This window comes from Hippichthys cyanospilos, chromosome 13 (assembly GCF_059441005.1).
Source record: "Hippichthys cyanospilos isolate Australia breed blue-spotted pipefish chromosome 13, RoL_Hcya_1.0, whole genome shotgun sequence".
NCBI classification, from domain to species: Eukaryota; Metazoa; Chordata; class Actinopteri; order Syngnathiformes; family Syngnathidae; genus Hippichthys; species Hippichthys cyanospilos.
This window is the reverse complement of record NC_142381.1, coordinates 9,813,494-9,827,797: the sequence shown is the minus strand read 5'-3', so window position 1 is coordinate 9,827,797 and position 14,304 is coordinate 9,813,494. Positions and strand designations below refer to the sequence as shown.

Below are 14,304 nucleotides of genomic sequence, written 5' to 3'. Positions count from 1 at the left end.
AGTTACATTTGTCTCTTTCACAGAGAGACAATCATTCAGCACATTTTGATGTTGAAGTAGATTTACTGCAAGTGATGAAGAGCTATGATATTAATTGATTGTTACTGCTGGTCAACAAACAGAGAAAGCTGCGCTTATTCAGCACCATGGACAGAGATCAAATTCTCATCGGTGCTCGCCGCGCTCTTGATCAAGCAATACGATATCCGAATGCCGAATAATAGTCAAATGCAGGATTAATCAATTCATTATGAAATATCTGATGGTAGAATCTTGCTTCCTTTATATTTAGTAAACTGATGCTTAATATATTTCCCATCCTAACAAGTAACTATTAGTCTTCTTTGTCCTTTGAATGTTTGAAATGTCCTTTAACACTTGAATCTTGAATCTGAACATGTTAACAGCCAGATATATCAGCTCTGATGTTAAAACTGCATGTTGCATTTATGAAAAGTACCTAAAAGTATATGAACACTATAAAAGCTGAAAAACTGATCTTACCCCTAGAGTAGACAACAGTTTATCCAAAAAGACAAATTCAAAAGATATGTTAATAATATTGAAATTTCAAAATGAAGTAACACAGAAACAAGCTGACGACTTTTATTAAAGTCAATGCAAAATTACAAAAAATCACCTTTGTGATAAGACGATCATGATGAATGTGGATGCTGGAAACAGAATTAAATATAAGCACTTCATTGAAAAAGAGTTCCTGAACCAAAACAGGCCTAAGAACAAGCATGGCCAAGAAGCTTGAAAAGAACCATTTGATAACATACCAATTTCTATTTCACTGTCATTAATATAAAATAAAATAACACTTAGCTTATAGGCTTCAGAAAAATATAATAGCCAAATATGTGATTACACCATTTACTGTACTTTCAACTCAAAATATACCTTTAAAATGGACTGATTCACTATGAAAAAAAACAATTGCAAAAAATATGCATGTCCAGTTATGAGGCAAAGACGGCTTCAACCTGAAAATTGGCTGACAAAATAGATACTATAACACGTAAAAATGTGAAAAACATAACTCACCACGGTTGACATCTGTGAGCAGTTTCCTGACATCTGCTTGTTGTCATTCATGATGACAGCATCAGCTCCATCCACACTCACTAAACTTTGACTCATATTTTGCATGTTCTTCATATCACTTTTACTGGAGTCAGTGGTCCTGCACACCTCGTAATTGTAGACGTGTGGCAGAGTCCCCGTCCCCAAAGTATCCGAGTACCGTGGTGGATAATATGGTATGACAGGCAAGTTTGAGTGGTACAGGACACGAGACTGTCTCCACCTGTACACTTTGACCGATATGATAAGCACCAAGCAAGTGATGAAGAGGAAGGAGACCACAGCCAAAGCCAACACTAAGTAAAAAGTCAACTGGTCATCGTACTCCTTGTCAGGCGTGCTGAAGTCGGTGAACTCTGCCATGATTTCCGGGAAGCTGTCGGCCACCGCAACATTGACAATGACTGTAGCTGAACGCGAGGGCTGCCCGTTGTCCTCCACCACAACAGTTAGTCTTTGTTTGACAGTGTCTTTATCAGTCACTTGACGGACAGTTCGGATTTCTCCATTGTGGAGGCCAACTTCGAACAGGGCCCTGTCTGTGGCTTTTTGCACTTTATAGGACAGCCAAGCGTTCTGGCCAGAGTCTACATCCACCGCTACCACTTTTGTCACCAGGTAGCCCACATCTGCCGAACGAGGAACCATTTCGGCCAGAACCAAACCACCTGTCTGAACCGGGTACAGGACATTTGGTGCGTTGTCGTTCTGGTCCTCAATCAAGATGCGAACTGTGGCCATAGAACTCAACGGAGGGGATCCAGTGTCACGGGCCGTAATGTTAAAGTCAAAGGACTTGATTTGTTCATAATCAAACGATTTGACTGCAATGATGACACCGTTTTCTGCATTAACCGAGACAAAAGAAGATACAGCTACTCCATTAATGTCTCTTTCTTCCAGGAAGTAAGATACTCGAGCATTCTGGCCCCAGTCTGCATCACGAGCAATGACAGTAAATACAGAAAAACCAGGAGAGTTATTTTCTGGTATAATCTTACTGTATTTTGTTTGTTGGAATATAGGCGGGTTGTCATTCACGTCAGATATTTTAACATTGATGTTTTTACTACTAAATAGTGGTGGAGATCCTTGGTCAGATACTGTAATAGTTAGATTATATTCAGGGACGCTTTCTCTGTCTAAGAGGTTTTCAGTCACAATAGTGTAATAACCTGTCAACGAAGACTCAATTTTAAATGGGACATCATCATTAATGGAGCATGTTACAACACCATTGCCCTCAGAGTCTTCATCATTCACATTGAAAACAACTACAGTTGTACCTGGGGGTGAATCCTCAAGTATTGACTGAGAAAATGACATCAGCTCTATAGTGGGGATGTTGTCATTCTCATCAATTATATTAATAATAACTTTACATGTGTCTGTATAACCTCCGTGATCACTTGCCTGGACGTTTAATTCATATATCTTGGATTTCTCAAAATCTAATTTACCAACGATTTTTATCTCTCCTGTTTTAGTATTTATATTAAAAAGTTGATTTTCCTCTTTGGTGACATGAGGAGTGGAATAAATTACGTCACCATAGAGGCCCGCATCAGGATCGTTCGCACTAACGACAGCAATTACAGTTCCTTCAGGAGAATTTTCTCGCACATCTACCTTGTTCACAGTTTGAGTGCACACTGGTGCGTTATCGTTTGCATCCAGCACAGTGATTTGAATCCTCACCGTCCCTGATCTATGTGGCTCACCACCATCTGAAGCAATCAACATGAGAGTGAGACTCTCCTCTTTTTCTCGGTCTAAAGGTTTCTGCAAAACCATTTCGAGAACGTTTCTTCCATTTTGCTGGCGTTGGACTTCTAATTTAAAATGATCTGATGGTCTCAACGCATATTTCTGAATATCATTAACAGTGACATCCGGATCAGCTGCGTTCGCAAGCGAGAAACGAGTGCCTACTGCAGCATTTTCAACAATTTTCAAATTAATTTCTGACTGAGGGAAGGACGGACTGTTGTCATTTATGTCTACCACCTCCACTGTTAAACGATAAAGCTGGATTGGATTTTCTAAAATGATGTCGAAGCTAAAGCTGCAGGGCGTCGTCTTTCCACAGAGCTCCTCTCGGTCGATGCGCTCTTTAATCACAAGTGTGCCTTTGTCTCGCTTTAAATCAACATACTGTCGGCTTCCTTTCGTAATGATTCGACCTTTACCTGATGCGAGTCTCCCCAAGTCCAAGCCCAAATCCCTTGCAATATTTCCAACAAAAGAACCTTCCGCCTGCTCCTCTGGTATGGAATAGCGAGCCTGTCCAGCAACGGAACGCAAACAAAGAATGAAAAACAGTGTGCGCCATCCGCATTTTGGAGCGACTATCCACAAAGATGCCATCATTAATCTAAAAAAATACTCAGAGCAGATTCCTTTGAAATACAACCAAGGACTTGTCAAATTAGAAGATCCAAAATAAACAACATAATCCACAGGCAAATGTCGGTTTTTGGATGGCGAGCAGCGCGTTCTAGGCTTTTTCAGCAATGAAGCCGTAAATGCACTCAAAAGGAGGTCGACTGCTCGAACTCGTTCCGCTTGAACTCAATCATGTGTCACTAGCGGCGCTCAGAGCATTTTCGCAGTAGTGCAATCCGGTGATATTTATGCGCATCCAAATTATACGACTAAAAATATTCGTTGGTTGGGATGCACAAGCTACATAAAATAATGAACTTTTTTTCCCTTAAAAATGACTACCAATACGTCATTATGATCCATCAGTGAACTTGGATTGGCCTTTGTAAAACCACATTTTAATGTCTATTACAAATATTGGTTACTATCAAAGAAAATAATGTCATGTTAACATGAAATTATTCATTAAAACGTGTTGTGCATTTTTACATGAATTGTTGAATAAATGAATGAATGAACAGTAGCGTTGTATATTTAATTTAATAATCTTAAAAATTGACACTAATGATGTTGCAATAATTTAAGACATTTAATAAATAAAACGTTTATTGTTTTATCACGTATTTAATACCACCATATATTCATATTATTTAAAAATACACATCAATTTCCTGCATTTGCAGAACTCTTTTGTGATAGTTTGTAGAGAAGTTCTATTTTCAAATCAAGACAGACATGCAACTGCATGCGTATTGATAGTCATTGAATGCAGCAAAGGTAAGCAAACAAGAGGCTGAAAAAGTTGTAGTGTGACAATGGATCAAACAATTGTTGTGTTTGAACGCAGGGGGTGAATTTCATTTCCAGCAACCTGGCCAGCTCCAAAACAACAGACAAACACAATAAAAGGCTGCCCGAGGAAAAACAAAATCGTCAACGCAAAGAAAAAAAAAAAAAGTCATGAGTTGATTTCAGGCATCGATTTATCTTTCTTGACTGCGAAAATGTTTGTCAAAATCAGTGTCCTCACGAAAACTGACAAGACCAAATCACAAATAAATTCACACTGCAAATAGGTTAAACAGTGAAATATTTCACTCACCAAAGTTGACATCCGTGAAAGATCTCTTGACATCTGCTTGTTCACTTGCAGCGCGTCAGTATCAGCTCCATCCACACTCACTAAACTTTGACTCATGGCTTGCATGTTCTTCATGTCACTTTTTCTGGAGTCGGTGGTCCTGCACACCTCGTAATTGTACATATGTGGAAGAGTTCCCGTCCCCAAAGTATCCGAGTAACGTGGTGGATAATACGGAATGACAGGCAGGTTAGAGTGGTACAGGACGCGAGACTGTCTCCACCTGTACACTTTGACTGATATAATGAGCAGCAAGCAGGTAATGAAGAGGAAGGAGACCACAGCCAAAGCCAACACCAAGTAAAAAGTCAGCTGGTCATTGTACTCCTTGTCATGCACGCTCAAGTCAGTGAACTCTGACATCACTTCCGGGAAACTGTCAGCCACAGCCACGTTGACAATGACTGTAGCTGAACGAGAGGGCTGCCCGTTGTCCTCTACCACAACAGTCAGTCTCTGTTTGACAGCATCTTTATCAGTTACTTGACGGACAGTTCGGATTTCTCCATTGTGGAGGCCCACTTCAAACAGCGCCCTGTCTGTGGCTTTGTGCACTTTATAGGAGAGCCAGGCGTTCTGGCCAGAGTCTACATCCACCGCCACCACTTTGGTCACCAGGTAGCCAACGTCTGCCGAACGAGGGACCATTTCGGCCAGAACTGAGCCGCTCATTTGCACAGGGTACAGCACCTGAGGGGGGTTGTCGTTCTGGTCGTGAATCAGGATTCGAACTGTTGCCACTGAACTTAGAGGAGGGGATCCAGAGTCACGTGCAGTAATGTTAAAGTCAAAGAACTTGATTTGTTCATAATCAAATGATTTGACTGCATGGATGACGCCATTCTCTGCATTGACGGAGACAAAAGAAGACACAGCTACTCCAAAAATGTCTTCTTCTTCAAGAAAGTAAGACACTCGAGCGTTTTGGCCCCAGTCTGCATCATTTGCACTCACAGTAATCATAGAAAAACCAGGAGAGTTGTTTTCTTGTACTACCTTACTGTACTCTGATTGATGGAATTTGGGTGAGTTGTCATTCACATCAGATATTTTAACATTGATGTTTTTAGTACTAGACAGAGGTGGAGAGCCTTGGTCTGATGCTGTTATGGTCACATTATATTCAGGGACACTTTCCCGGTCCAAATGATTTTCAGTCACTATGGTGTAATAACCTGTTAATGAAGATTCAATTTTAAAAGGGACATTGTCATTAATAGAACACCTGACAATACCGTTGCCCCCAGAGTCTTTATCATTCACGTTAAAAACAGCTATAATTTTACCTGGGGGAGAATCCTCAGGAACATACTGAGAAAAAGACATCAGTTCTATGGTGGGGATGTTGTCATTTTCATCAATTACATTAACAATAACTTTACATGTATCTGTATACCCTCCATGATCACTAGCATGGATGCTTAACTCATAACTCTGTGATTTTTCGAAATCTAATGCACCAGTTATTTTAATTTCTCCCGTTTTATTATTTACATTAAACAACTGTTCAGTCTCTTTTGTAGCACGAGTAGAATATGTGACGTCACCATTCAGACCCGCATCAGCGTCGTTTGCACTAACAGTCGTGATCAACATTCCTTCAGGTGAATTTTCTGGCACATCTATCTTGTAACTGGGTTGAGTGCACACGGGTGCGTTATCGTTTGCATCCAGCACAGTGATTAGGATTCTCACCGTCCCTGATCTACGTGGCTCTCCACCATCTGAAGCAATCAACATTAGTGTGAGACTCTCCTCGTTTTCCCTGTCCAAAGGCCTTTTTAACACCATTTCAAGAACATTTCTTCCATTTTGTTGGTTTTGGGTTTCCAATGTAAAATACTCTGATGGTTTAAGTGCATATTTCTGAATATCGTTATTGCCAACATCAGGGTCATCCGCATTCTCGAGTGAGAAACGAGTGTTCAATGCAGCATTTTCAATTATTTTCAAATTAATTTCATGCTTTGGGAAGGTGGGAGTGTTGTCATTGATGTCCAGGACCTCCACTGTTACAGGATAAAGCTGAATTGGATTTTCTAAAATTATGTCAAAGCTGAAGCTGCAGGGCGTCGTCTTTCCACAGAGCTCCTCTCGGTCGATGCGTTCTTTAATCACAAGCGTGCCTTTGTCTTGCTTTAAATCCACATACTGTCTACCACCTTTTGTAATAATACGAGCTTTACCTGCAACGAGTCTCCCCAAATCCAAGTCCAAATCTCTTGCGATATTTCCAAAAAAAGAGCCTTCTGCTTGTTCCTCCGGTATGGAATAGCGAGCCTGACCAGCCACGGAGCGCAGCTCACAAAGACAAAGAATAAAAAACAGTGTGCGCCATGGGCCACTGGCAGCGCGCGTCCACATGTAAGCCATTGCAAATCCCTCCGATATTCGAGCAGATTGCTTTAAAATAAAACAAACGGACCTCTGAGTTTGAGGTCTAAAAACAATGACTAGAATCCAAAGACAACGTCTCATCAAATGCAGCAGACGTCGTCTATCACAGCGACGAAGCTCTAAAAGGACTAATAAAATGGAATCCTGCACCTTCAATTTCTCTCAATGGTGTGTCACTAGCGGCGCTCAGAGTATTTTCACAGTATTGCATGTCATAACTATTCGTGTCATCAAAATTACATCAAAGCATCCGTGGGAAAGCAATACACTTAGACGTAAAATTGTTTAAAAAATCTTCATTAAAAACGTTTCCTTAACCCCTACTATTGTCAGAATGTATGATTACTTGGAGTGTTTTGACCGTTGAAAAGGCAGTCATTTTTTTAACCACAATTCTAAATAAATAAATGAATAAATGTTAACATTAATTTGTTCTGTACTAATAAAGTTATTCTGTTCTTCCATGAAAAAATGATGTAAGTAAAATAAAAAGTTCTCATCTGATTTATTAAAAACTGTATCCAAATTATTTTACAATTAATAACATGAATGAATTCTGAACTTTAATGTCAAGGTCAAGACAATATGCAAAGGAATCCAAACGGATCTGTTTCTTCTAACTAATTGGATAATGAAATATAAAACTTTAAGACAACCCAAAAATGACAAAAAATTGTCCTGTCAAATGCTCAAGATGTTGTATTTGATTCCAACAGGTAAATGTCAGATATTTTTCAGGACCATGGAAAACGACGCAAAAGTCAGTCGTAAATGAACATAACATCCGTTTTTTTAGGCACTACACAGTCATCATTTACATTTGGAGGAGCCCAAATATATATTCAGAAAGCAAAAGAATAAGATCGTTGAATGTTTGACTCACCATGGTTGACATCTGTGAAGAGTTCCCTGGTACCAGCTTGTTGTCATGCAAATTATCAGCATCACCTCCATCCACACTCAGCAAACTCTGACTCAAGGCTTGCATATGTTTCATGTCACTTTTTCTGGAGTCAGTGGTACTGCACGCCTGGTAATTGTACACGTGCGGGAGGGTTGTCGTCCCCAAGGTATCAGAGTAACGTGGTGGGAAATACGGTATGACAGGCAGGTTGGAATGGTACCAGACACGAGACTGTCTCCACCTGTATATTTTGACTGATATGATGAGAACCAGGCAGGTGATGAAGAGGAAGGAGACCACAGCCAAAGCCAATATTAAGTAAAAAGTCAGCTGGTCATTGTACTCTTTGTCATGCACGCTCAAGTCGGTGAACTCTGACATCACTTCCGGGAAGGTGTCGGCCACAGCCATGTTGACAATGACCGTAGCTGAACGAGAGGGTTGCCCGTTGTCCTCCACCACAACAGTCAGTCTCTGTTTGACAGTATCTTTATCAGTCACTTGCCGGACAGTTCGGATTTCTCCATTATGGAGGCCCACTTCAAACAATGCCCTGTCTGTGGCTTTGTGCACTTTGTAAGAGAGCCAGGCGTTCTGGCCAGAGTCCACATCCACCGCTACCACTTTAGTGACCAGGTAACCCACGTCTGCCGAACGAGGCACCATTTCCGCCAGCACCGAGCCACCCGTCTGCACTGGGTATAGCACTTGAGGGGGGTTGTCATTCTGGTCCGCAATTAGTATGCGAACTGTGGCCGCAGAACTGAGGGGAGGGGATCCAGAGTCCCTGGCAGTAATGTTAAATTCAAAGGACTTAATTTGTTCATAATCAAAGGATTTTACTGCATGGATGACACCACTCTCTGCATTGATCGACACCAAAGAAGAAACAGCCACTCCATTAACTTCTTTCTCTTCCAGGAAATAAGACACTCGAGCGTTCTGGCCCCAGTCCGCATCAGTTGCCCTGACAGTAAACACAGAAAAACCAGGAGAGTTGTTCTCTGGTATTATCTTACTATATTCTGTTTGTTGAAATTTGGGCGGGTTGTCATTAATGTCAGATATTTTAAGGTTCATGATTTTACTGCTGGACAGAGGTGGAGATCCTAGGTCAGACACTGCTATGGTCACATTATATTCAGGGACACTTTCTCTGTCTAACATGTTTTCAGTCACCATGGTGTAATAGCCTGTTAAGGAAGATTCTATCTTAAAAGGGACATCAGCGTCAATAGAACACTTGACAACACCGTTGCTCTCAGAGTCTTCATCATTCACATTAAAAACTGCAACAGTGGTACCTGGGGGAGAATCCTCAGGTATAGACTGTGAAAATGACATCAGGTCTATAGTGGGAACATTGTCATTTACATCATTTATGTTAACTATTACCTTACATGTATCTGTATAGCCTCCATGATCACTAGCATGAACATTTAATTCATAGATTTTTGTTTTCTCAAAATCTAATTTACCAATAATTTTTATATCCCCTGTCTGAACGTTAATGTCGAAAGTATGCTCCGCCTCGTCAGTAATGTGAGGAGTGGAATATGTGACGTCACTGTTAACGCCTGCGTCAGCATCGTTTGCACTCACGGTAGTAATAATTGTTCCAGCTGGTAAATTTTCTGGCACATCTATTTTGTAAACGGGTTGACTGCACACTGGTGCGTTATCGTTTGCATCCAACACTGATATTTCAATTTTCACTGTTCCTGATCTATGTGGCTCGCCACCATCTGAAGCAATCAACATGAGAGTGAGACTCTCCTCTTTCTCTCGGTCTAAAGGCTTCTGCAAAACCATTTCAATAGCTTTTCCTCCGTTTTGTTGATTTTGTATCTCTAATCTAAAATTATCTGATGGTTTTAATATATATTTCTTAATATCATTTATTGCAACATCAGAGTCCGTTGCATATGCTAGAGAAAAACGAGTGCCCGGTGTGACACTTTCAGCAATTTTCATCTTAATTTCAGGCTTGGGGAAGGACGGGCTGTTGTCATTTATGTCCAGGACCTCCACTGTTACACGATAAAGCTGAATTGGATTCTCTAAAATGATGTCGAAAGTAAAGCTGCAGGGCGTCGTCTTTCCACAGAGCTCCTCTCGGTCGATGCGTTCTTTAATCACAAGTGTGCCTTTGTCTTGCTTGAAATCCACATACTGTCTCCCACCTTTTGTAATAATACGAGCTTTACCTGCTACGAGTCTCCCCAAGTCCAAGCCCAAATCTCTTGCAATATTTCCAACAAAAGAGCCCTCTGCCTGCTCCTCCGGTATGGAGTAGCGAGCCTGTCCAGTCACGGAGCGCAGCTCACAAAGACAAAGAATGAAAAACAGTGTGCGCCATCGGCCTCTTGTAGCGCGCATCCACAAACAAGCCATTGTGAATTCAAATCAAGGGAATTATTAAACTGTCTCCTTAAGGAAAAATAAAAACAGGCAATCCTCAATTGAAAAGGGCAAAATGAATACAATAATCCATCAGAACATCCTCGTCAAATGGTGGCAGTCTGCCCTGTTTTTCGGCAAGGAATTGGAGAGGACTCCTCCTGCACGGACTAATTTCCCTCTAATTCAGTGACGTATCACTAGCGGCGCTCAGAGTCTTTTTTTAGTATTGCAAGTAAACTCTATTCTTGCTGATCAAAATTAAATGAAAACGTATGTAAGGAACAATTACTGTAGATGAATAAATGCTTAAAAAATCTTTACAATTAACTATGAAATAGAACCTACGTTCTTCTGAGTCTTACTTGGAGTGTCACAGCTTATTTGTTTATTATGATTTAACCACTTTTTGATAGTGAATATCATTTAAAACATAAACATAAAATCACATATTTAGCTCATCCAATGTTTTCAATTTTTATACAGATTATTTTGAAATCAAAAGTAGTTTATTCAAGAACACAACTGCTGCCCTTGTTGACACGACTAGCTTCATAAAGACCCATGAAGTGGGGAAATTAAAAACTCAAATGACCTATTGTGGTTCTTCGAACGTTTGTGATTAATCGCAGGAGGTAATTTACCCCAACCCCAAGCATTTCAGCACCATGGACAAGGGCATCAAAACTACTTTAAAAACGAATTTACTCATGGTGGGCTAAATCTGCATTTTTATTTTATTTTTTTTTAGGTAACAAATGTTGTTACTTATCAACTTATGATGCTAAATAATAATATCAATCATATCCAAAATGAATAATATTTCATTAAAACGTTTTTTTTTTAGTTTCACAAGTTTCAATTTTTGATATGACAAATAAAAATATTGACTCGTTAAAGGTTCTCATCACTGAAGTGTGATGAGAATACTCAGACAAAATACGATAAAATAGTAAAACATTTCACTCACAAAGTTTGACATCTGAGATCGGTATACTTAAAAATTTCTAGTGGCTGGTCGGCATCAGCTCCATCCACACTCATAAAACATTGACCATCCACACGCATAAAACATTGACTCATTTCTTGCATATTCTGAATATCAATTTTCCTTGAGTCAGTGGTCCTGCACACCTTGTAATTATACGCATGCGAGAGCGTTCCCGTCCCCAGTGTATCCGAGTACCATGGTGGGTAGTACGAAAAGACAGGCATGTTGGAGTGATACATGACACCAGACTGTCTCCACTTGTGCACCTTAACCGATATGATGAGCAGCAAGCTGGTGATGAAGAGGAAGGAGACCACAGCCAAAACAAAGACTAAGTAAAAAATCAGCAGGTCATATGCTCTCTGTCGTGAGTGCTCAAGTCGCGAGTGCTGAAATCGGACATCATTTCGGAGAAGCTGTCGGCCACAGCCACGTTAAAGTGAACCGACAAGTCAAAATCGCAAACAAATTCACATATTGAAAATAGGTTACGTTATGACATATTTCACTCACCAAAGTTGACATCTGTGAAAGGTCTCCTGACATCTGCTTGTTCACATCTGATGACATCTTCGCATGCTGCGCGTCAGTATCAGCTCCATCCACATTCACTAAACTTTGACTCATGGCTTGCATGTTCTTCATGTCACTTTTTCTGGAGTCAGTGGTCCTGCAGACCTCGTAATTGTACACATGTGGAAGAGTCCCCATCCCCAAAGTTTCCGAGTAGCGCGGTGGGTAATAAGGAATAACAGGCAGGTTAGAATGGTACAGCAAACGAGACTGTCTCCACCTGTACACTTTGACGGATATGATGAGCAGCAAGCAGGTGATGAAGAGGAAGGACACAACAGCCAAAGCCAAGACTAAGTAAAAAGTCAGATTTTCATTGTACTCCTTGTCGTGCGTGCTAAAGTCCGTGAAATCTGACATCACTTCAGGGAAGCTGTCTGCCACCGCCACGTTGACAATGACTGTCGCTGAACGAGAGGGCTGCCCGTTGTCCTCCACCACAACAGTTAGCCTTTGTTTGACAGCATCTTTATCAGTTACTTGGCGGACAGTTCGGATTTCTCCGTTGTGGAGGCCCACTTCAAACAGAGCCCTGTCTGTGGTTTTGTGCACTTTATAGGAGAGCCAGGCGTTCTGGCCAGAGTCTACATCCACCGCCACCACCTTAGTCACCAGGAAGCCCACGTCTGCCAAACGAGGGACCATTTCGGCAAGCACCGAGCCGCCCGTCTGGACCGGATACAGCACCTGTGGGCCGTTGTCGTTCTCATCATTGATCAGGATGCGAACGCTCACGTTGCTGCTGAGAGGAGGGGAACCTCCATCTTGTGCTCTCACAACAAATAGCAGCTCTTTGATTTGCTCATAGTCATATGAGCGAACTGCACTAATAATTCCACTTTCTGCATTAATAGACACAAATTCCGTAATAGGGCTTCCTCCAATTTCGCTTTTCTCCAACATGTAGGATAAACGAGCGTTTTGGTTTTCATCTGGGTCTTTGGCACTCACTCTGAGGACAGAAACGCCTGGCGATTTGTTTTCTGCAATATTTGCACTATACAAGCTGACAGGAAACACGGGAGCATTGTCATTGACGTCCGCAATTTTCACATTAAAGGTCTTTTTAGAAGAAAGGGGAGGCGAGCCAGCATCAGACGCAACAACTGTGAGGTTATATTCTGGAATACTTTCACGATCTAAGTCAGCATCAGTCACTAATGCAAAATAATTTCTCACATTTGACTTAATCCTAAATGAAACACGACCTTCAATCGCACACCTCACGTGACCATTTTCCCCAGAATCTTGGTCTTTTACATTAATTATACCAATAGTGGTACCAACAAGGGAGTTTTCCGAGACAGGACTAGCAAAGGACATAACGTTTATAACAGGGATATTATCATTTAAATCCATGACTTCTATTTCGACTTTTGTAGATTCAGTCAACCCACCTTGATCTTTAGCTTCAACCATGAATTCGATTGTTTTATCTTTTTCATAATCTATTTGTTTTGCGATTGTTATAAGTCCCGACACCTCGTTTATCTGAAACAAATCTGCTATTCCTGCATTTAGTTTTGAAAAAGAGTATGTTATTATTCCATTTGAACCGCTATCAGCGTCAGTGGCATTGACAGTCAAAACAACAGCGCCTTTTGGTGCATTTTCAAATATTTTAGCTTTGTACAATGTTTGATTAAAGACGGGAACATTATCGTTCATGTCTAAAATATTAACCTCTATATTTACTGTACCAGATCTTTGTGGATCCCCCCCATCTACAGCCACTAATTTTAAGGCGAGACGGGGCTGTTCTTCCCTGTCCAAAGCTTTTTGAAGCACCATTTCTGCGTATTTTCTGCCCCCCGGACTTACGTGTTGCTTCAAAATAAAATTATTACTCGGGATTAAAATATAGCTCTGCAAACCGTTTACATCCACATCAGCATCGTGAGCATTCTCTAAAACAAAACGGGACCCAAGTGCAGCAGACTCACTTATTTCAAATTGCAAATGTCTATTTTCAAATGAAGGGCTATTGTCATTCACGTCCAACACTTCGATGGTCACTGGATGCAATTCCATGGGGTTTTCCAATAAAATCTCGAAGGTGAAGCTGCACGGCGTCACGTCTCCAAAAAGCTGCTCTCGATCTATCCTCTCATGGACAAGCAGAAGCCCTTTGTCCGTCCTCAGCTCCGTGTACTGGACGTTTTCCCCGGTCACGATGCGGGCCCGCCCAGAACGGAGTCTTTTCAGATCCAAACCGAGATCTTGGGCAACATTGCCAATGAGAGAGCCTTTTTTCATCTCCTCGGGAATTGAGTAGCGGATTTGTGCCTGCGTTCCATTTAGAAAAAAACACCAGCAGAAAAAGAAACATGCCGCCCGTCGCCCAAACCTTCGTCGTTGTTTTCCACAGATCAGAAGAATATCTTCAGACTCCATGTCAAAATATTCTTATATGATCAATTACAC

General features: G+C 41.0%; 1 protein-coding gene across 13 annotated transcripts in view; it reads right to left on the bottom strand.

The window, feature by feature from the left end:
• The window catches only part of LOC148413763 (protocadherin gamma-C5-like), a 216,405-nt gene that overhangs the window by 131,692 nt on the left and 70,409 nt on the right, over nt 1-14,304 (bottom strand). The window contains exon 1 of one of the 13 annotated variants that reach the window (XM_088431310.1): nt 7,896-10,431. The exons of 10 other annotated variants lie outside the window; for them this stretch is intronic. In XM_088431310.1, the coding sequence (XP_088287436.1) occupies nt 7,896-10,310 (2,415 nt within the window). In that variant the 5' untranslated portion in view covers nt 10,311-10,431. Of the gene's footprint in view, nt 1-1,050; nt 3,641-4,576; nt 7,004-7,895; nt 10,432-14,304 lie in introns of those variants that run through there. 2 more of the 13 variants (XM_088431296.1, XM_088431314.1) reach the window with 2 other exon arrangements.